The sequence below is a fragment of the Zophobas morio genome, unplaced genomic scaffold (genome assembly GCF_036711695.1).
Source record: "Zophobas morio isolate AGI-343-1 ecotype UQ-CSIRO unplaced genomic scaffold, CSIRO_AGI_Zmor_V1 ptg000026l, whole genome shotgun sequence".
Taxonomy (NCBI): domain Eukaryota; kingdom Metazoa; phylum Arthropoda; class Insecta; order Coleoptera; family Tenebrionidae; genus Zophobas; species Zophobas morio.
Window position 1 is genome coordinate 3,659,216 of NW_026972131.1, and position 24,848 is coordinate 3,684,063.

The 24,848-nt window shown below is 32.3% G+C and overlaps 2 protein-coding genes across 2 annotated transcripts; one reads left to right on the forward strand and one right to left on the reverse strand.

The window, feature by feature from the left end:
- Positions 1 to 6,344: 6,344 nt before the first annotated feature.
- LOC135136697 (cholinesterase 1-like) lies at positions 6,345 to 11,708 on the reverse strand. The gene is made up of 7 exons (XM_064066103.1): positions 10,979 to 11,708; positions 10,604 to 10,744; positions 10,400 to 10,556; positions 9,978 to 10,354; positions 9,380 to 9,724; positions 7,855 to 9,328; positions 6,345 to 7,788 (listed from the first exon to the last, which is right to left on the reverse strand). Exons 1-6 carry the CDS (start codon positions 11,111 to 11,113, stop codon positions 8,789 to 8,791), a joined length of 1,695 nt encoding a protein of 564 aa, XP_063922173.1. The 5' UTR covers positions 11,114 to 11,708; the 3' UTR covers positions 6,345 to 7,788; positions 7,855 to 8,788.
- A 6,246-nt stretch (positions 11,709 to 17,954) lies between these two features.
- LOC135135992 (juvenile hormone esterase-like) lies at positions 17,955 to 20,043 on the forward strand. The gene is made up of 6 exons (XM_064065095.1): positions 17,955 to 18,150; positions 18,210 to 18,699; positions 18,762 to 18,949; positions 19,011 to 19,355; positions 19,406 to 19,553; positions 19,601 to 20,043. Exons 1-6 carry the CDS (start codon positions 18,016 to 18,018, stop codon positions 19,897 to 19,899), a joined length of 1,605 nt encoding a protein of 534 aa, XP_063921165.1. The 5' UTR covers positions 17,955 to 18,015; the 3' UTR covers positions 19,900 to 20,043.
- Positions 20,044 to 24,848: the final 4,805 nt, after the last annotated feature.

The following is a 24,848-nucleotide window of genomic DNA, read 5'->3' on the forward strand; positions in this document are numbered from 1 at the left end:
TTCTCTCTTCTATTCATCAGAGTACCGTTGTACTGTTTTGGGGATGGTCTTCCCTTCCTTTCTACTCTTTGTCGATACCCCAAACAACAGAGCAACCCTGCTTCTACGTTTCCATTCTTACTTTCCCATCACTTTCTCTTCTCGTTTCTTCTCTCCACTTTACTTCTTTTGCGACTCAAACAAATAACATCTCACCAAGTTCGATAATAGATAGCCTACGCGAACCTAAATTATTGGTACGACTTCCAAATATAAACAACGCGCCATCTTGATGTCAATCAAAGACAGGCGCGTACGGCCCAAATTAAAAGTCAACTTTAAATACAGATTTATTAAGATCCCTCATGACCGGGTCAAAAGTTTCCCTAAGAGGGGGAGGATTAGTGAAGTCTTCCATTTTGAAGGGATTCGGTCGAGGTGATCCGAAGGATCAAGTCGGGTTGTGAGCATCAGGAAGTGTCCTGAAATTATAGTGCTGAATACCGCTATCGTTCTATCGTTTTTTTTTGTATCGTTTAGGGTTGTATTACTCAACTCACTATCCTTATTAATTGGAAGGATTCGGTCAAGGTGATCCGAAGAGTGAAGTCCTGTTGTGTGGAAATTATCGTTCCGAATACCGCTATCGTTCTATCGTTTAGGGTTGTATTACTCAACCAACTATCGTTATTAAACCTGCTAACTTCGAGGGAGAGCGTGTGTGGTTTTATCAGAGTTCGTATCGTTACTTTTTTTGCGTCGCCATATTGGAATTGGTCGATTTTCTAAAATCCAAGTCGAAGAAGACGCTGAATATCGCTTCCCGAACACCTCCAGATCGCTGCTATTAACTTCCTGGGGCAGATCGCTGCTGCTTTGCCTGTAAGATCGCTCCCTCAGGCTGCAGATGTCTTTGGGTCTACAACCAACTAAGTCCTTTATCGTTCTTATCGCCTTTGAAATATAAAATTTGACTTTCGCTACAGTTGAGACTTATAATTCTCTTGCGTACAATAATTACATAGGGATAAAATATTTTGTGCAGTTTGTGCATTTATTCCGTTTAAATTGATCTACAATAATCGTCATATTGGATAAAATAATTCAATTTGAGTCGTTCAGTGATTATTGAGTGAGGCAGCGCGAGTACACTCCTAGCTTGATGGGCTCCCAGGACATGTCACGATGCTGCCGATGGGGTTTTGAGGAAGACCAGCTGCTCGAAGTCTTCATCTCGGACTTTTTGGATACGGCCTGAGTGTAGTTCCAGATGCCTCGTTTGACGGGGTCGCGGACTATGACGAATGAATAGATCAATTTGTGCATTTATTCCGTTTAATTTGTCCTACAGTAATCATCACACTGGATAAAATAATTCAGTTTGAGTTGTTCGTGATTTCTGAGAATAATTTCTAATTTCACTTTGACATTTAAATTTTTCATGGTTAATCCTAAGACGCGATCACCGAACTTCGACAGTGCGACGGAACATTTCGCGACAAATCGGGTCGGGCGCGAATTTCATAATATGATTTTCAAAACTTTTTTTACAGTAAATGAGCGCAATCCAACGATTTGAAAAAAATACCGACCCTCTTCGACCTCCACAAAGGCATCACTCAATAATAGCTTTAAAGTGATCTGTATATGTATGAGACATGTATTTTGTGTTGCATTGAAATTTGGTCTGGGTCTCGTTATTATAATACTAACCCTGTATAATAGACTAGCTGACCCCGTGAACTCCGTTTCACCTACAATTTAATTTTGAATCTGCAAAATCGAATGCTTTGAAATCTTGCAGATGTTTTAAACATATGATAAGCATAATAAATTTTTATTCAAAATATATTTACTTATCCCCTCCAAAAAATTGATGACGTCAGCCCAAAATTTTGCCAAATGAATCCTATCTAAAATGTCCAAAATAGGATGAGACTATACTTGTGATTTATCATTCCATTCATATTTTTTAATTTTGCTTATAGGGGGTGTCTCAAAAAAATTAATCACTGAGTCAGTTTATTTTATTGATTGAATCAAGAATTGCAAAACTGAATTTTGAAATATTGCAGACGTTTTGAAGTTACTGTTTGACATGGTAGGTTTTCAATCAAAATATATCTGTTTATCAAGCCCAAAAACTTGAAGACGTCATCTCAAGATTTTGCCGAATATATCCTATCTAAAATGTGGAAAATATCATCAGTATATTTTCGTAATTTATCACTGCATTCATATTTTTTAGATTTGCTTTTACAGTGACTCAAAAAAATATATGGATCAGTCAATTTATTTTAGTGAATAACTCAAGAGTTGCAAAAATGAATACTTTGAGATCTTGCAGACGTTTTAAAGTTATTGTAAGCATGGTAAATTGTTAAGAATATTTATTTATTCCCCCCAAAAAATTGATGGAATGGCTCACTCGATTTTCGCAGATAATTTTGGGAATACAATACAGTTATTTTTAGTATTACACTGCACCAATCCAAGGTGGTATATCGACGTGTTGATAGTAAATGTTGATTAGGTCATCACAAAATTGTGTGAAGAAAAGACTCAACTCGAAAATGCTGAATATGTTTCATTATACTTTTGGTGCGAAGGAAGTTCTGTCGAAACAACGTTCGATCAATTTTTTGACAATGGTTGATATAAATAAAACTCAGTAGATGCTACTCGAAATACGAAGTATCTACTCGAATATCAAATCAAAATATTTCTAGTTTTTCTAGATGATACTAATACTTCAGTAAGTAACAGTTGATGCTCAAGTAGCATCTCGATACAACAAAAAAGGACAACAGTGACAGTGTTCAACCATCAAGGCAAAAATCGAGTCACCAAAATATAAGTTAGTATGGGGTAGACACCTTGAGATGGGAATCTCTATGGCCAGTGTTAGAAAAAACGCACTGCACAATTTATGAATAAATAAAAGTTAATTACATGAAAAGTTTTCGATATTCCTGCTCCTAATGTGTTTTTCAAACTGAATGCACCTTTTGACGACGTTCCACATTCATGAACGTCACCATGTTTAAATAAAATTCACTATTACAACGATCCTACTGGTTTTCTAAGCTACTTTACAGACAGGTCAGTTATTTGCCACGCCGATGCTCATTTCTAGATTAAATGCTCACAAAACGCGTAGATGTTCAGTTTGTGTTCGGGGAGATACAATGTTTCCCAGTAGGTACTCAGTACATAGAGTAGATGCTCAGGTATATAAGAGTAATAATGAAGTAGGTACTTCGTACTTCGAATATGAGTATCTGCTCAGTTTTATTCATACCACTCAATGTCTCGCTTCGATGTTTGATTATGTTGATTATGAGCACAACACTGATCAACTTCCATATCCGAATTACCCATGAAATAAATCATTGCGGTTTGCACCTGAGGTAGTTCGTCGCACATTTGATTGACTTCGTGGACCTATGTGAGGTTGTCGTCTTCTCGGCATTTTAATGAACTTCATAAAACGACACAGAATTATTTTCACAGTCAATCAAATCTGTAAATTTTGTCTTGAGAATTTTAAAATATTGAAAACTTCAAATTAAATCCTCGAATAACGGTAAAGTTTGAGGTTTTGTCGAAACCAACAAAGTGAATATAGGTAAATAGAATGGCAGATCAAAATTAATAAGAAACTTTCGCAATGTGTAATTAAATTCACTTTAACCAAGACTTTTATTAAAATAAACGACGTTTTTTTTTACGAAAAACAAAGAACGATTTGAAATGCAATATACTTTTCACAATTGCACGGAAGAATTAGTTTTGTATGACACGTCAGTTAGACGACAGGTCCGTCAGAAACGCCAACTATTGAAATTAATTCGAAGTGGCGATTCCCAAACAAAATTTTTAGAATTTTTTTATTTTTTAACTGTTCTTTTAAGTTTTCCTTATTTTTTTTATTTATAAACCATCTCCGTAATATAAAAAATTCCTCAAATCGGTCAAGCCGTTTTTGAGTCTTAGCGAGACTAACAGGAACAGCAATTGATTTTTATTATATAGACGATTAAAAAATGGGGGTTGGTGGTAGAAAGGTGAAAATTTAGGGTTATGTGTATTTTTTGATGCCAATTCTTAAAAAAATAAAAATAAAAAATTTTGTCGAAAAAATAGACAAAAATTTTTTAGGGTGGGCCACCCTTATCACTTAGGGGTTTAAAAAATAGTTTACACCCTATTGTCAGACCTACCGAATAGACACAAAAAATTTCATACAAATCGGTTTACCTATTTCGGAGAAGTTCGGTTACAAACATTGTGACGCGAGAATTTTATACATAATGCATTATTATTTTAGAACAAATTTCATTACCTTAAAAAAGGTTATACTGACTCGACCTTAAAAGATAGACATATGCTGTCGCGGACTTTTCTTTAGAACTTTTAGAGAGGAACAATTTCGTCATACATGATTTTTACGTAACTTTAACCGTTTAAGCAGCGTAAGCAACGGAAGCTGTCAAAGGAGGAATAATTTTCCCGTTTTTCCGAATTTTTCATTGCTACTTCGCTCCTAATGATCGTAGCGTGATTTTATATAGCCTATATGTAGATATGATACATGGACTATCCAACACAAAAAGATTTTTTGAATTTGAACCAGTAGTTTCTGAGATTAGCGTGTTCAAATAAACAACAGCTTCAGCTTTATTATATAAGTATAGAAGTATAGATAACTTTCAACATCGCCAGATTGTCAATGCTTTTGACACCTTTTTTAAAACGTGTATATCCATTCTTACACAAATTGTAGTGCAAGTAACGAAGGCTTTAATAATCTGCAAATAAGGACTAAGAGTGTATATCAGAAAGAATTATTTAAAACTCCTCCGAACCATATAAAAATTCACTGACAACTGGTAAGGATAATATCCCGAGTTTCTTCTTAGGATATATGCTCAGTTTATGCAACATGTTTATTTTACGTATTTAAACGTAATATTTATTTTATTTTTTATTTTATTTGTAACGGAATCTCCAATTTACATAATGAATTATTAAACTAAATTAACTAAATAATACATATTCTAACAGAGTGTTCCCTAATAAGTAAATTCAAAAACAAAAAATATTCATGGCTTGGCGGTTACTAATATGCATACAATAAATAAGGAACTAAAATCTACTGTTATAAAATAACAAAATTTTGAATTTAAATTTGGACAAAGGAGAATCAAATATCGATATGTTGCTGTTGTTCGAATAATCATTTGCAGCTAGCATCATTCTATGTAAAGGATGATTACGACCTATATTTGACGTAGATGGTGCTACCCTAAAAATATCTTTGCTTCGAGTTGTGCGGCTGTTGACGGCAGGGTACAAGAAGGAGAGTCTTGATAGCAGCGATGGATTGTCAATACGACCATTTAATATCCCGTGCAGAACACAAGCATCCGTTATATATCTTCGAATATATAGGGGTTGTATATTAAAATGATGTTGAATCCAATTGTAGTCGCCTTTAATATGTTTGAAGCCAACTTTAAATTCGAGAGCTCTCAAAAATTTTTTTTAAGCATTTTCTAGCAACACCCGATCAACATTATATAAAGGTGACCAAACAGGTGAACAATAATCTAAGTGTGTCCGAACTAAGGAGCAATATAAACTTTTGAGGACCAAAGGTGAAAGCTCATGACAATTTCGCCAAATAAACCCCCACATGTTCAAAGCTTTTTTGGATATATAGGAATAATGACTTTTAAAGGAAAGTGACGAGTCGAAAATTACTCCTAAATCCTTAATCTGACTCACACGTTTAATACAACGCTTATTCAGTTGGTACTTAAAACTGATGTTAGATTTTATGTTAAAAGTTGACATAATATAACACTTATCTAAATTTAAGGGGAGTAAGTTGTTACTGCACCACTCAAAAAGCATGTCAAGATCTAATTGTACTTGTTCTAAATCTTGTGTATCTCGAATGACTTTAAAGATCTTTAGATCGTCCGCGTACAACAAATAATTTGAATATCGTAAACACTGCGTTAAATCATTTATGAATAACAGAAATAGAACGGGTCCGCAATGAGTACCTTGCGGAACACCAGATGGAACAGAGAAAGACGATGAAATAAAGTTATCAATTGTAATATTGCAATACTCTAATTTAAATCTTATAAACGTAGTATCCAACAATTATTAAGTAGAGAGCGGATTTAAAAGCACAAAAAAATTAAGAATAAGCGCTTAAATAAGCACAACATTTTCAATAAAAAAGTTTTATTTTAAGCAAAAAAGCATTAAATAAGCATAACACTTTCATTAAAAAAGTTTTATTTTAAGCAAAAAAGCATTAAAAACATAATCATGTTACAAATCGAAGAACACTTCTTAGAACTTTGGATAAAATATTATTACAATAATCCTAGACTTTATATTTTACACACGTATTTCAGTTTTCTTTAAAACAATTTATGATTGTAATATGTTCCAAGTTGTCCACTGTAAAATTTTTTCGCCGATCATTTAAAATGTGTTTAAAATTGGAGAATGTGCGTTCAACATCCACACTCGTTGTTGGCGCAAATTTGAATTTTGCAACTAATGTTGAATCTAACTCCAAATTTTCCACCTTCTGGGCTTGTAAAACACGAGCAACGTCGTAAAGAACACCGAAACCTGCATTTTTATTTAACACTTCGTCAAGTTTTTGAGATACTCTAGTACCAATATCACCCCTTACTGCGTTTGCTTGTTGTTGAAATTCTTTCACTAAGTTTATGACATCTACCAACAACATGTTGGGTTTTTCTAACTTTTCTATTACCTCACATACGAATTGATAATTGCTTCTTAGAAAAGCTAGATCTTGTCCCAAATCTTTGTTTTCCAAGATATTTGTGCAATATTTAATCGATTGAGAAGAATCTTCGCTAAACTCCGTAATTACTTCCTCAAATTCTTTGATATATTTGTCATAATAAAATGTGGCCTGTAACCATGTTCCCCACCTCGTTATAAACGGCTCTGGGGGAATGGTATGTTTGCAAATTTTTCCTTAAAATGGTGCACTCTTAGTGGGGGTTTAACAAAAATCTTTTTACCATTTGCCACTAATTTATTAACAGTAGGAAACTGCAAACGTATTCCTTCAGCCACTCTGTTTAAACCGTGGGCAATGCAAGTAGGGTGAATTAAATTGGGGTACAATATTTTTAGATTATTCCCTGCTTTCAACATATAACGAGCTGCATCTGAGATCATCAATAAAATTTTATTCGCCGGTACGGCATTTGGCAAAAATAGTGACGTAAGACTGTCATTTACAAATCTAGTAATCGTATTGCCATTTGTTTTATGTAACATTTTCAAACTTACTACATACCCTCGACTAGGGAAATTTTCATTTAAGATTCCAACAATTAAACTTGCCACGTATCTTCCACAACTATCGGTTGTTTCATCGACAGCGAACCATAAATAATTATCTCCAATGCGGTGTTTAATTTCGTTGTAAACTTGCTGAAACACTGGGCCTACATAATTTTTTCGGAGAGTACTTTCAACCGGAATATGTCGATTGCAGTGTTTTTCAAGGAATTTTTGAAGAGGGCCTTTCTCCAATTTTTTTAAAGGTATATTGGACTGGATCATCATTTTACATAAATCGAAATTAAACTAAAACTGCTCATCTTTTGTGGAAGTAGATGCAACAGATTCATGTATGGTCTGCTGTTTAATTTTAGAAACTTTAAACATTTTCTTCCTTTCTACATGAAGAGTCGTTCTGAGATGTTGCGTCACGTTATATTTTTTATCACTTTGAATCTAAAACAACGTACATATACAGGATTAACAAAAGAAAATAGATAAAAAAAAAAATAGTGGGCTTACGGTTTTCACACAAGCTCTGCAGAATATTTTGTTGTTTTCTAATTTTAATTCTGGAAAATCCCTTATCCACTCATCCGGCGTCGATTTTACTTTCGGCATTCTTTTAAAATATTAGTAATATTACCAAAAAGAACTCAACATGTAACAAGGGAGAACCACGTATAAAACTGTACTACGACATATGCGATAAACTGATGGTTGTGAAATAAACGGTCCATTTACTTAAAAGTTTCCATTAGAAAAATTTTAAGGTAGGTAGTTGGGTACAATAATCCTTTTTTCTAGAAAATCCTCAACGGTCTTGCCGCAAAATGCCGAAAAAGAACATCTGGTTAAAAGCTTTAATTCATTATCAACGGAAGTAAGCATTTAAAGTCATAAAATCTATAGAGTATTTTTCCAATCGTATAATAAAATTTTATTACCCAAACGACCGGAACCTATTCACAGAAGGGGTCTTGAGTAAGTGTACTTCAATGGTCAAGTCCAGGTAAAATGCATACGATACGATACGGCTAACTAACAAGTATTTGTTATCCCGACAAGGCCGGCATTTGAACAAAATATGCATTAAAACTCATATTCGTCGAAAAAAGCATTAAATAAGCATATAAGTTTTAATATGCATAAAATTAAAAAAAAGCAAAAATAAGCATAAAAAAAATGTGTCAAATGACTCCAAATTGTATCATAGTTACAGATATAAAATAGCTTTGAAGTGCTTACATTTTTCACAAAAAGCATTAAACCTAGAAATCCGCTCTCTAATTATAAGCACCCAATATAGTGCCTCTCCATCAATTGGCAGGGCTAGCAAAAACAAATAATGCACAGAAACATTTAATTCGTACATGTATTAAAATTCTAGCACAATCCAAACTGTTTGTATTAAATAATTATAAACATGTATGTCTATATAAAAAATTAATTAAATTCATTCAAAAAGATTTGCCCAAAACTTTACCCTTTCTAAATCTGGATCAACTAACATTTTCAGTTCTTTATCAATATTTAACAAACAATTTTCACTTTTATTTACTGGTGTCCATTTAACTTTAATAAGTGGATCGTTTTTGTCGGGAGTGGGATCACCCGTTCGAGCAAAATTTGCCCAAAGTCTAACAAATCTCAGTATATAAGTATTATTCTCATCTCCCTCCTCAAATTTTTCGTTCATAAATGTTCGGAATAGGTAGTACAAATCATCACTATGACACGCTCCAGTCCGCTTATTTTGCGGTATTAATTTCGTCAGTTTGAAAAGCATATTTTTGATAAGGCCATCACCTAATTTGCCAATTAAGTAGTATAATGCCATTAAAATATAAACGTGTTTTGTAGTAGAAATTTCCTTTGCGTGATTGTTTGTCGTGTCAAGCGTCATTCTGTAAAAATAAATGGGGGCCTGACTGACCAATTTTTGGTGAGAAACACAGGTATGAATGCCGTAAAGGAACATGTTATCGGTTTTCAACTAAAATCAAATTTTTGTTTTCTAGGGCTAATTAAGGTACTAATAACTTACTAAATCAAATTTATCGATATCCTTTTCCGGTTGATTTTCTTCCTGATTATAAAATTTCTTTATTTCTAGGGCGCATTTCTCAGACGCTACTGAATCCATATTTAGTTTGCGATCAAAGAAAATTTCTTCTTCGAAATTATTTGTTTCACCATTGTGTCCAAATTTTAATTGACCTAGAAACACGAAAAGCATTCCTTCTTTGGAAGTGTATCCCATAATTAAAGGTACGTGATGAAATTTTCCGGATTTAATAAGGTCGATAGGGTCTTCACAAAGAAATGCACCTTTTGTGCCATATTTTTCTACAACTGGTCCAAATGGTCTTATTGTCCCTGCATTAAATGGCTGAAAAATTATTTACTATTTAGTACATATATATTTTAATGTTAATAGTGATGTACAAGAAAGACTAAAAGCTAGGAAAAGATCATTATTCCATTGACTAGTTGCACTATTTTAATAAAAAATTAGTTCAGCAAACATACTGTGGTACCATGAATACAATATGGCGTTAACGAAAAGTCAGTTGGGAAATTGTGCTCTATTAAATTTAAAACTCAGTTTTCCCTTAAAAGAAAAATAATGATAAATTACTAACATCTAGTGTTTTCTCTTGAGCTTCAACGATTTTACGTGCCGGTACACTTTTTAAATATTCCAGTATTTTTCTTTCGTCTGTCTCGTCGTATTCAAGATTCTTCGCTATTATTACTCCGTTACTACAGCCTCTAGCCCAGCTGTTCAAGGAACATCCACTCTGAGCTATTGCTTTATGAAATAAACCCTTCGATAGTGGACTCAGTAACAGATAATGAACAGAAGCGGATCCGGCACTTTCACCAAAAATTGTAACATTGTTGGGATCACCACAGAACTGTTGTATATTCTTTTGGACCCATTGCAATGCAAGTATCATATCTTTTAAACCAGCATTTCCAGGAACTTCGAGCGATGAATCTTCTAAACTGAGAAATCCTGAAAATTTTTATTTAAATGTATGTTTAATACAAATTTATTCACCTAGAATTCCTAAACGATAATTTATGCATACAAGCACAATATCTTCAGTGATTAAATAATCGGGGCTGTACATATCGTTTCTGTTTGAACCACGTACAAAACCACCTCCATGGATCCATACCATGACTGGTTTCAAGCTAGTGGTGTCGCATGGTAACTACAAAATTGTCTTAGGAATATATTTTTACTTACAAATAATAATACCTGTCGTGTATAAACATTTAAATTTAAGCAATTGTCTTCAGAGCCTATGTAAAGTTCAAATAGCATATGATATGAAGGACATTCTGGACCTTCTCTTGTGGCATCTCTGATTCCATTCCAGGGTTCTATCGGTACAGGAGCCTATAAAGTATTTTTTCAGATGTTTTATGTTAATAGTTACATCCTTTATTTTGTGTTGACTTTGTTTATTTTAACATTTTTCAAACGCCTGGTAACACTGATTAATATGAAATAAAAAATAATTCCTGGGAACGAATTTAATACTTAGAAGGTAATGTATGGAGACAAAACTGTATTCTGAGTACAAGAATATTTATGGTCACATTTAACAACAGTTCATTAATAAATGCTTACCTTAAATCTTAAATTTTTGACTGGTGGTTTTGCATACGGAATACCCAGAAAACTATAATATTTTCCACCTAAGAAGTCAGTGGATATCTTCCCTTTAACTTTACCATCTTGGAGGGTTACCAAAGGTGCCACCATATTGTGTTAATTGATTTTCACTTTGTATTAGTATGGTGTAATCTAAACTATTGATAACACAACATTTTTCTGAGATATTTTATCTAAACTGGCTAAAGTACTAATTACGATATTAATAAACAGCACGTATCCAAGGTTATATATTTATGTATCTTAAGTATGTAATGAGTAATGACTAATGACATCTTCATGTCAGACCAAATATTGTAAATAACAACAGTTACGTAACAAGCATTATTGTGCTAATTGTTCTTTGCATAATGTCACATACATAAATCCATCATATCGACAAAAACCAATGCTGCCTTTTAAACGTAACGCAGGAACGATTCCTTATTTTTCTTGTTTTGTTTTTACTTTATTTTCTTCACAATTTTATATCGAAGTGATGTTAATTTCCTTTCGTAACTGAAAATAGGGTGCCAAAAGAATGTGCAAAATAATGTCAAATGTGACAAAACTACTTAATATAATTATACTTACTGATTTCCAAAAAAAGCCGAACACCTTGAATTAGCTGACTGATAAAACCGAAAGTTTCACTAAATGTGCATTAAATCGAATCAAATAAATGATTACAATAACGGGCCTAAAACTTGTGACATAAAAAATTTATTCAATAATGTGTGGGTGCACCTTGATTTCTAATGTACTCATTTACTCGACAAGGCATCCTTGAAAGGAGACGGTTTATGGTGTCCTGTGGGATCTCGTCCCAAACTTCTCGAAGCCGCATACGACGGTCATTTAAATTATTCGGGGGATGCTACAAGTTACTTAGACGTATGCCCATGATATCCCACACATGTTCGATTGGTGACAAATCTGGTGAACGAGCAGGCCAGGGGAGAACTTCAACATTATGTTGTTGAAGGTACTCCGTTATGACACTTGCCGAGGGGTAAACCGCAGAGGAATTCAATTGTACACGCTGGAGTAAATCAAAGGAAATCACAGGAAATCAAAAAGGGAATCAGAGGAAATCAAAGGAAACCAAAAGGAAATCAAGAGGAAATCAATGAGAAATTAACGAGAAATCAGCAAGAAAACGCGACTTCTCAAGGCGATGCGTTTAAATCCTCGCCTACCTATTTCATCCGACGAAAATCATTTGAATAATTGGGAATGGTACCAAATGGGTTTCAGTGACAGCGATCTGACATCGTATGTCGAAGACACTATATTATCACAAAGTTAAGAACAAAGTTTTTAAAATCAGACTCAATATTACCTCTAGGGAATTACGTTCCTACAGTTGCTCACCTTGATATTAGTAAAAAATTACACCAAAGATCAACATATGCTAACAATAACGGATTTGAAAGAAGAAGACAAAATGAACTATGCAGCGGCAGAAAAAGTGTGTAGCCCGGAAGTAAGAAAAATGATAGCCGACAACACTGACAATAGTGCAGGAACAACAGCTTTTTTGAAACTAATGTATCTTATATCGGCAGCATTTCTGGACAAAACGTTATCTATTGTAGAAAGGATATATAACATTTGGTATTGCATATTTTTCCTACGAATATGGAAAAAATGGATTAATGAACAAAGACAGTATACAGTAAAAGATAACTTTTTATCTTCCAATTGCTACACATGCGTTGAACTCAATGGACACGCATTAATAAAAATAATTAAAATTTTTCAAAAAAGTAATCTTACTGATTATATATTCTTGCCTTGGAAGTTTAGCTCTCAAACTTGTGAGAGTATGTTTAGAAGCCTTAGATCAATCACCTCAACTTTTAGCACAATTGTTAATTTTAGTATAAGAGATATATATGTTGCATCGAAGTGACAGACTGCAAATTATAAACAACATTAAAAACGATTTGGATAAAAAATTCGTTTTTCCTAGAGAAATCAGGAAAAAAAGTTCAATCATGAAGAGAAATTTTGTGAAAAATGATGACTTAGGAAACATTTCAAAGATATACAAAGCACCGTAGAATCAGCTTTACGGAATTGTCTGCGTGACACTGAAGATTTAGGAATGAAAGTGATAGATTTCAACTATGTATTTTTGCCTCCGTGTAAAGACAATGAATGCAATGACGAAGTTGAAGATGAAATGTTTAGTGAAGAACAGTGCGATCACATTGAAAATTACAACAATTCTCAAATAGCCATAAAACGTAATTGATTTCAAAGTTTGGAAAACGATCCAGTTGACCAAGATGAAGATTTACTGAATGATCTTTGCACAATTTCGTACGAATCTAAGAAACTTGACAGAGACATACACCTTAGAAGTTTTGATAGTGACGATAATTTTGTTGAGAAAGGTGATCTAGTCAGAATACGCTTAGACAATACAACAAAAGTTATAAAAAAGTCTTCACTTTGCTGGCTGTTAGACAATGAAAAGGATCGCGTCAGTGTGGATCGTCTCAAAAGATTTATTCAAAATAAGAAATGTAATAGTAGTAGAGTTAACTCAGAAACAGATACCTGCCTTCAACATAAAGATGCATCTCAAATTCAAAAACTAGTCCAAATTGGCAACCAAAAAAAAACGCTATAATATATCAAGTGACTCATCTGACTTAGACAACTCAAGTAGTATCGAATATGATGACAGCACGGACACCGAAAGTTTGAATTCTTCCAATTATTCTGATGATTTGAATCCTCGTTTGAATCTCAATGCTGAAAATAGTAAGACTGATCGTTCTAAACCAGACTTAAATATAGACGATAATATTATAGTACAATTAATAACTCAAAAACAAAACAAAAAATGTTACATTGGTACAGTGTTATCACTTAACCCTATTTTTTGTGATTTTTTGAAAAGGAATCTAAAAATTCCGGATGCTTTTATGTTTCCGGACATTAAAGATCAGGGGAAGATCCAAGAAAATGAATATATAATGAAAGTACCTCCACCTCAGGTACTCAGAAGAGGCAGTTTAGTTTTTGAAAAAAAAAACTATTGAAAAAATATTTGATTTAATTCTAGTTTTTTTTTTAAGTGATGTGATTAAAATTTGTGATAATGTAACCTCAACCTGGGTCGAGATTTGTACAGGTATATATCGTAGAGAATACTAAAGTAAGAAACTGTGCAAAATTCTAAATGCCCATGAACACTTTTAAAGGGGAAAATTACCTCTGAAAATTTATCAAGTAGGATTATCCACTCCTTTATTGCGAAACAAAAAAATTGTACGTGTTAAATTTTGCATTTCAAAAGTTTTTTTCTGATATGCTTCATTTGAAAGTTGTGAACAAAAAATTAAAAGTGTTATCATCTGTATTTATTTGTAGCTAGAATTTAGCACAGTTTTTTACTTCAACATCATCTATAATATATATACAAATCTCAACCCAGGTTATGGGGTAAGTATTTTTTAAGAAGTTGTTTTATTTTGTGATATTTTGTTATGATCCAACAGAAATGCTTTACTTTTATGTTTAGAGTTACCGTTTTTTTTAACATTTAATAAAATAAATGAATCTACTTGTTTTTTCTATTTATGCTATTATAATCAATGAATAAACCCAATTTTTAAAAAGTAATGACTTAAGTTATTATTATAAGTTTGATTTAATAGGTCAAACTTTAACATGATCTTTGTATGCACAACACAGAGATGAACCTAATAGAATGATTTTGGACTATTTGGTATTCATTAATTACATCTGTGAACGTATGAGCCAGTGGTTGTTGCCCTATGAGTCACTGGTAAAACTGCTGACGTAACTAAAAATATCCATGGCCTTATGTACTTTTAATTTCGTAAAGTCAAAAGCAAAATTTCATAATATAATTTATTAAATCTTTGAGTGATTTAAACGAACTAATTAGTACACACCAGACATTTTTAATTTCAAAATTAAAATAGACCATAAAGTTTTCTGACTGAATGTGCAAAAAATCTAGAATATTACATATGTCCACTTTTAGAACAAACATTTGACCCAAGAAACTGTAAAATTCGAACGTATACTTACTCTATTGATTTAGACATCTAAAACCTCGATTTCAGAGTAGCGTTCTTTTTGTAAGTAAAATCAGAATTTTTTTCTTAAACAGTTCAGTTTGTTGCTTAGCAGCACAACACATTTTATTTATTTATTTATTTCGTCTAAAGGGAAAGCACTTCAGCTTACCTAGTCACCGTACGCTAGTAAACACTTGGTAAAAAAAGGTTATTGTGATTGTTTAGTGTTTAATTAATCGTTCATTCTTCGAAGGATTTTCAGTGTTTAGACGAGGAGAGAGCATGTTTCGCTTCAACTTTTATATCAGTGCAAATACTACATTGAGCTCTATGGGGAAGAGCCGGTCATTTTTGTTTAAAATTTATATTTATCAAAATATTTGCTTTTAAATAAATATTGAATAATGAAAATAACGTGAAACTAGGCAACTCTATTTACAAAGGATCCATTCCCATCAATGGTTCAGTTTGACACAGCAGGGAGCCTTGCCGACCGATGCTTACAGGTAATCAGTTCAGCTCATAGAACTCATAAATACTCTTACCCGACGAACATTGTTGAAACTCTTTTACAAGTCGACTTCCTTCATTGCTGACATAATTTGATTTAAAAGTATACAAATTTTTATAATTTTATACACTCTACTAAAATATTTTCTTTCAACAAATTATTCAAATATTTTTTAATAATCTGTAATTTTATATATGAATCGATACACAAAACTGACAAGAAGTAGATTCTCATCATTGCACTAACCAGTTATTTATCTGAATAATCACATTTATTTAAATTTAGCAATACTAGTGGAACCATAATCATGCAATAGATTTTTTTTGGGAAAGTACAGTTATTTTTATGTTATAGCAGCATTGTGTTCTATTTTCTATTAATTTTGGCATATTTTTAGTCACAACTTTGGTAGTTATTTTTTACTTTTAGCAATATTAATAATCCAAACATGAAAAAATCAAAAAAATAAAAATTGGAAAATCTAAAATATAAAAATCGAGAAATTAAAAAATCGGATCATTGAAAAATCGAAACATCGAAAAATTGGAAAATCGAAAAGTTAAAAAAAATGGAAAATCGAAAATTTTAAAAATCCCGCAAATTGAAAATTTGAAATATAGAAGAACCGAAAACTCGAGAAATCAAAAATCTAGAATTTTAAAAATGGAAAAATTAAAATATCGAAAAGTTGAAAAATTGAGAAATCGAAATATAAAACAGCCGAAAATTGAAAAATCTAAAGTTTAAAAAACGAAAAACTGAAAATCGGGAAATCCAGACGTCGAAAAATCGTAAGCTTATAAAATGGAAAAATAAAAAAAAGATTACTTGAGAAATCGGAAAACTGAAAATTTAGACGCGTCAAAATTTGAAAAATTCAAAAATTGAAAAATCGAAATATTTAGAAATCGTAAAATTGAAGAGGATAAAAATTGAGAAATTGTATCGGAAAACTGAAAAATAGAAAAATAAAAAAATGGAGATAAATTAAAAATGCCCAAAATTGTACCGAAAAATTGAAACGTCTAAAGTAGAAAAATCAAGAAATCTAAAACCGAATAATCTCAATAATGTATTTATAAACCACAAGTTCAGGATTGTGCTGTAGACAAAATTGTTGAACTTCCTTGTCCACGTTGTTTACAAAAATAATTTGCACATTTAGAATGGTCCCCTAATATGTCCATTCAGGATGTCATTTTTTAAATTACATTTTTTTTATGCCAACGAACGTTTTCGTTTTTTCTGTTTCTTATATCTGGAAATCTAACCTTGAAGCGTTATATTCTGCCTCGATACCTTTGGCTAGGAAAAAATACGATCAACTGCAAGAACTGAAGTGGTTCGTGTCGGAGGAGTTTCAGTCATTTTACACGGAATTACCATTTACAGGTGGCTATCGAAGTGATGACGAGTTCGACGAGTACTTTTTTTCAGGGAAACATTGAGGGGTACCCCTTAGTACCGACCATTCAAGTTGGACTTAGTTCATTTTTTCATACAATTTTGCAAGTTGGAACACAGGATTAAACAATTGCATTTTTTTTCCTGTTATGTTTGGACATTAACAGTTTATTTTATATATTTTTAAAACATTATAAAGAAAATAAAACGTTGTGTTAAACTGAACCTTGTGGGTTTCTCAATCTATTTTCTGCAGCGTTTTAAACTTTCAACTCAACTTTTTTCAAAATACATACAAATGGACTTGGATGGTTATTCCCCTGTACTCTTCATTTGGAAATAAATAAGTTTATCTGGTGTTTGCATTTTATGACGGACTCCCTACAGTGACCATAATCTTCCCTCTCTTGGGTCGGTACCTGCGATGGGTTGGTAATTTGGGTTGCATAGTTACAAAAAATAATTCATCTCACTGGAACTGATTTTGTACGCGACGACTGGGGACTCTTAAGTCTTATGTAACAATTGCTCATATACACAATATACTTAGAGATTTTTTGCAACGCTACATTTATTATAAATCCATATACGAGAAAATTCAAAAATTCAAAATCTGAGTTAATATATTCCACGGCTTCTTGCTTGTCAGATGAACAAATAGAAAAATAAAGCTGAAATTCGTCTGATAGTCCTTAAGGTATTTTAGAAATTAAACCGTATAAATAGAAACAAAATAGAACCGAATACTAAGAAGGTAGATTTGACGTTTAAAAACCCTAAGTTTGCAGAATTAGAAGACGGCTCCACAATGGTCCAAGTGTGAGAAACCCTATGTTGTAAACACTAAAATGAACTAAAAATCCCATTTAAAAAAAAACTCAGATTGTACAATTGTACATTCACTTTTGTTTACAACTGAAAACACAATGCTCGTTTACCTACAGTAATCTCTGATGATAACTATTATCTTTTAACCTTTGCTTCTATCGTAATATACCCAATGATTGGCAGTTTTTAGTAAAACTAGTGTAATCATGACGGAGCCACTTGTTTCTTTAGCCCAGGGAAAACTATTAGGAAAAGTTTCAGAAAATTTAAACGGAGAAAATTTTTACAGCTTCCATGGAATTCCTTACGCTAAACCACCAATTGAGAATCTCAGATTTAAAGTAAGATACTATTATAATAACAATAACTCAATAATATAAACAAACACTTTGAATCTTAGGCACCACAACCACCAGAGTCATGGTCAGGAGTACGAGATGCTACCAAAGAAGGAAGCGAATGTTGCTCAAGACACATGATTTTTCTCAACGTTCTGGGTTCAGAAGATTGTCTTACTTTAAATGTTTACACGCCACATCTTCCGGGAAGCGCAAATACTGGACCAAAACCTGTAATGGTTTGGATACACGGAGGCGCCTTTAAAAGTGGATCTAGCAAAAGAGATGTTTATGGACCAGAATATTTATTAACTGAAGATATCGTTTTGGTCACAATAAATTATAGATTAGGTATTTTTGGTTTTTTGCATCTGGAAGATCCGTCACTGGACATTCCTGGCAATGCTGGTCTTAAAGACATGGTCATGGCACTTAAATGGGTTCAAAAGAACATAAGTAGTTTTTCGGGTGATCCAAACAATGTTACGATCTTTGGAGAAAGCGCTGGAGGTGCCTCTGTTCATTATTTGGTACTATCGCCTGCAGCAAAAGGTACGATTATTGGACTAACTTGGACCATTATAACATAATTTACTTTCTGTCACTTTTTTCAGGATTGTTTCATAAGGCTATTGCACAAAGTGGATGTGCATTAAACTCTTTTGCTACCGGACGAGATGACATTACGTCACACTTAGCGTCCATATTGGAAATGAAAAGTGCCACTGAGCATGAAATTTTGCAACGTTTAATGTCGTTGTCAGGAGAAGAACTCTTTGAGCTATCTGAGAAAGTCATTACTGTAAGTTAATCCATATTACTTTGTTTCTTAAATTAATGGCGAAATAATTTAAATTTTGCAGTCATGTGAAGCGCTGAACAACTCTGGAGGAAAACTAGTGTTTGCGCCAGTTGTGGAGCGACCATCAGCAGAAGCTTTTTTATCGGAACAACCAATTAAAATTTTAAAATCTGGTAACTATAACCAAGTACCTATAATATTTGGATACACCACGACGGAAGGTATGCTCATTGAACTGAAGATTAGACCACGCCAGCCTAGTGCGCCAAAAGATTTCGAAACCATTATTCCTCATGCTCTGCAAGTAGTTCGAGGTTCCGAAAATTCAAAAAATATTGCAAAGAAAATAAAAGAATTTTATTACGGGCAACCAGATTCTGAAAATGTACTAGACAATTTTTACAAGGTAAATTAAAAACGTGCAGAGATTCTGTAATGTTTATTATTTTTCTGCAGATACATACTGATAACTACTTTTTCCGAGATATCATGTTTGCCACCCAGCATCACTCGGTATACAATAAGTATCCTGTTTTTTTATATCGAATGTCTGCAGATACCAGCTTGAATATATTTAAGAAAATTGGGAAGATTTCAGCCCCAGGTAACTAAATATATTTTTTTTTGCAATAAATCTTTTTTATATTTTAGGAGTATGTCACGGAGATGATATCGGTTACTTGTTTAAAACAAAAGTTTCTCCCCCGCTGAATCCCGGTAGTGTGGAAGAATTATCTGTCAAACGGTTTGTTACATACTGGACTAATTTTGCCAAATACGGGAATCCGAACTCTAAAGAATTGTCAGGAAATCCAGAATGGAAACCCGTTAAACCAAGTGAAATTAATTTCGTTGATATAGGAGAAAAATTAACAGCTAACGTTAACCCAGAATTTGATAGAATGGAATTTTGGAAAAATATTTATAGTAATCACCCTTACTCCCTGTAAGAAATTGTTTCGTGTGATAATATGGCACTTAATTAACTTAGTCAAACTTTTAATTCCTTAAATTAGTTCTTAATCAATTGGTACTTAAAATAAAGAAATTGTAATGAAATATACCTAATTACATATGAATGATAACAAAGTGCATTTTCGTCTATTATTGAAAACAGCAAAACATTACCCGTAAAGCTCAATTTATTGTAAATCTGCAGACAGAGACCTTCAACGAAGACATAAAACATAGGGAAACTAGTTTTCTATTTATTTTCTATCTATCTCAATTTTGGGTTTTTTTTTACTTAGTCGAGTTTTCAAAATATTGCGACTTTTTAAACCTTACATTTTTCGATTTTCAGTTTTTTGATTTTTCGATCTGTCGCTGTTGTGAATGCTAGATTTTTTGAATTTTCAATTTTTCGAATTTTTAAATTTTAGATTTTTCACTTTTTTGTTTCGATTTCTCCGTCTTTCAATTTTTCGGAATTAATTTTTCCGTTTCTCGATATTTCAGTTTTTCAATTTTCGATTTGACGGTTTTCTTTCGATTTTCGCCTTCTCGTTTTTAGATCATCATATTTTATACCAATATACGAGCACTGGTTTGTGGAGGGCGCCGGTGGTCGAAAATTTTAGAATACACTAATGTTGCGCCCGACTATATTTAATAATGACAAAATAGAAATTGTCATAACAACAGCGACTAAGTTAAACATGTACTGATAATATATTTTTACTTTAGAGGCGAGGGGAGATTTCTAAATAACTTTAGACCAATTTTTTGCGTTTAAAAGAGAAAGTCTTGCAGGCTATTATTTTGTTTAAGTATATAAAAGAATCTTGGGGGCTTTGTATTTTGTTTTTAAAATTATTTTAAAGAATCTCGAGGATCCGTGAAGTTCCTTATTCCGAAAGAATTTTACGGCTGGCGTTTTTTTTTAAATATGTGATATTTCGTTTTTGAAGGAGAAATCAAAAAATATTTTCAAAACCGAAAAATTGAAAAATCAGAAATTTTAAAAATCGAAAAAATCCAAAAATCCAAAAATTAAAATATCGAATAGATGAATTTTGAAAAATCAAGTAAGAAAAAAATCAAAAAAACAAAGTCGAAAATTCCAAAACTGTAAATTTAAACAGAGAAACCGAAAAATCGGAAAATTAAAAAAACGATTAATCGAGAAATTGAGGAAACGAAAAATTTAAAAATTTGGAAACACCAAAAATTGAAAAATTGAAAAATCGAAAAATTTAAACACATAAATCCCTAAACTGAACATGAAAAAATTGGAAACTCGAATAATCGAAAATACGAATAATCGAAAAACTGAGAAATCGAGAAATGCAAATCGAAACATCAAAAGATCGAGAAGTCGAGAAGTCAAAAAATCGAAAAATTGGGATATCGAAATAGCTAAAGATCAAAAAATGGAAAAATTCAACATTTAAAAAAAATTAGAAACGAGAAGACAAAAAAAGAAAAGATTGAGAAATGGAAACAACAAAAGAAAAATCAAAAATTTAAAAATTTCCAAAAATCGGGCAACCAAAACATCAACAAATCGAAAAATCAAAGAAAATGGAAAATTGAAAAATGTAAAATTCGAAATACATTTGAAAAATCCCAAAACTTAAACATTGAAAATCTGAGAAAACGAAAAATTGAGAAATCGAGAAATCGGAAAGACGAAAAAACGAAAAGTCGAAAAATTAAAAATCGATTAATCGAGAAACTGAGAAATCGAAAAATCCGAAAATTTGGAGACGCCAAAAATTGAGAAATCGGAACATAAAAAAATCGAGAGGTCAAAAAATGAAAAAATTGAGAAATAGAAGCGGCTAAAAATTGAACAATGGAAATATTCAAAATCGAAAAATTTGAGCTTAAAAAACCGATAAACCGAAAGAGTGAAAAATCAAAACTTCGAAAAACTGAAAAATTAAATTCGAAAATTGAAATACCGAAAAATCGGACAACGAGAAGGCAAAAATCGAAAGATTGAGAAATCGAAGCAACAAAAAAACGAAAATTTAAAAATTCGAAAAAATGAAAATTTAAAAAATCGAGCAATCAAAACATCAGCAAATCGAAAAATCAAAAAACTGAAAAATCGAAAAACGTTAGATTAAAAAAGTCGCAATATTTTGAAAAATCGAATAAGTAAAAAATAAAAAAAAAACAAAGTCGCAAAATATAAAGATTTAAAAATCGAAATACATATTGAAAAATCCCTAAACTTAAACATTGAAAATATGAGAAATCGAAAAATTGAGAAATGGAGAAATGGGAAAGACAAAAAATCGAAAGTCGAAAAATTAAAAAATCGATTAATCAAGGAATTGAGAAATCGAAAAATCCGAAAATTTAGAAACGCCAAAAATTGAAAAATTGGAAAATCGAAAAATTTAAATAATTAAATCCCAAAACTGACACGTTGAAAAATTGGTAAATCGAAAAGTTGAATTATCGAAAAACTGAGACATCGAGAAGTATGTATTTACCTGCCTCGATTCTTTGATAACTGCAACCGTTTTCCCAAAATCGACCCTTGAAATATCAAAATTTTTAGAAATTTTCAAAAATTCGCATTTCATACCGATTCTAGCGAATCTTTTGCTCCGTGACCATTAACATTCTATATTTTTGGAATCAGCAAATTGAGATCTAGATCCCTGAATTTTTTCAGAACTTTTAGACAACTATTTTTTTAGTGAAATTTTTCCAATTGTCCCCCCTTCTTCAAATTTCGGCTAAATTTTGACATTTACGAAACTTAACTAAACACATTTTCTTGTACATTTCAAGTTCTAGAATTCACTTTCGGCCTCGTTTCTTTGAAAACTGCAACCGTTTTCACAGAATCGACCGTTGAAATATCGAAATTTTTAGAAATTTTCAAAAATTCGCATTTAAAACCGATTCTAGCGAATATTTTACTCCGTGACCATAAACATTCTATATTTTTTGAATCAGCAAATCGAGATCTACATCCCTGAATTTTTTCAGAATTTTTAGACAACTTTCTTTTAGTGAAATTTTTCCAATGGTCCCCCTTCTTCAAATTTCGGCCACATTTTGACATTTTCGAAACTTAACTAAATACATTTTCTGGTAGATTTCGAGTTCTAAAACTCACTTCCGGCCTCATTTCTTTGATAACTGCAACCCTTTCCCAGAATCGACCATTGAAATATCGAAACTTTTAGAAATTTTCAAAAATTCGCATTTCATTCCAATTCTAGCAGACATGTGGCTCCGTGACCATGAACATTCTATAGTTTTGAAATCAGCAAATCGAGATCGACATCCTCGAATTTTTTCAGAATTTTTTTAACAACTTTTTTTTTAGTGAAATTTTTCCAATGGTCCTCGTTTTTCAAATTTCGGCGAAATTTTGACATTTCCGAAACTGAACTAAATACATTTTCTTGTACACTTCAAGTTCTAGAACTCATTTCGGGCCTCGTTTCTTTGATAACTGCAACCGTTTTCCCAGAATCGACAGTTGAAAAATAAAAGTGTATTAGAAATTTTCAAAAATTCGCAATTCATACCGATCCTAGCGAAGATTTTGCTCCGTGACCACAAACATTCTATATTTTTGGAATCAGCAAATCGCGATCTAGATCCCTGAATTTTTCCAGAATTTTTAGACACCTTTTTTTTGGTGAAACTTTTTGAAAAATTCGCATTTCATTCCGATTCTAGCGAACATTTTGCTCCGTGACCATAAACAATTTTTAGACACTTTTTTTTTAGTGAAGATTTTCCAATGGTCCCCTCTTCAAATTTCGGCTAAAATTTTGACATTTTCGAAACTCAACTAAATACATTTTCTTGTTCATTTCGAGTTCTAGAACTCACTTCCGGTCGCGTGTCTTTGATAACTGCAACCGCTTTCCCAGGATCGACCGTTGAATTATCGAAATTTCTTGAAATTATCAAAAATTCGCAATCCATACCAATTCTAGCGAATATTTTGCTCCGTGACCATAAACATTCTATATTTTTGGAATCAGCAAATCGAGATCAACATCCCTGAATTTTTTCAGAATTTTTAGACAATTTTTTTTTAGTGAAATTTTTCCAATGGTCTTCCCTTCTTCAAATTTCGGCGAAATTTTGACATTTTCGAAACAGAGCTAAATACATTTTCTTGTACATTTCGAGTTCTAGAACTCACTTCCGACTTCGCTTCTTTGATAACAGCAACGGTTTTCCCAGAATCGACCGTTGAAATATCGAAATTTTTAGAAATTTTCAAAAATTCGCATTTAAAACCGATTCTAGCGAACATTTTACTCCGTGACCATAAACATTCTATACTTTTTGAATCAGCAAATCGAGATCTACATCCCTGAATTTTTTCAGAATTTTTAGACAACTTTCTTTTAGTGAAATTTTTCCAATGGTCCCCCCTTCTTCAATTTTCGGCCAAATTTTGACATTTTCAAAACTTAACTAAATACATTTTCTTGTACATTTCGAGTTCTAGAACTCACTTCCGGCCTCATTTCTTTGATAACTGCAGCCGTTTTCCCAGAATCGACCGTTGAAATATCGAAATTTTTAGAAATTTTCTAAAATTCGCATTTCATACCGACTCTAGCGAATATTTTGCTCCGTGACCATAAAGATTCTATATTTTTGAAATCAGCAAATCAAGATCTACATCCTTGATTTTTTTCAGAATTTTTAGACAACTTTTTTTTTAATGAAATTTTTCCAATGGTCCCTCCTTCAAATTTTGGCCAAATTTTGGCATTTTCGAAACTTAACTAAATACATTTTCTTGTACATTTCGAGTTCTTGAACTAACTTTCGGCCTCGTATCTTTGATAACTGCAATCGTTTTCCCGGAATCGACCGTTGAAATATCGAAATTTTTAGAAATTTTCAACAATTCGTATTTCATACCGATTCTAGCGAATAATTTGCTCCGTGACTATAAACA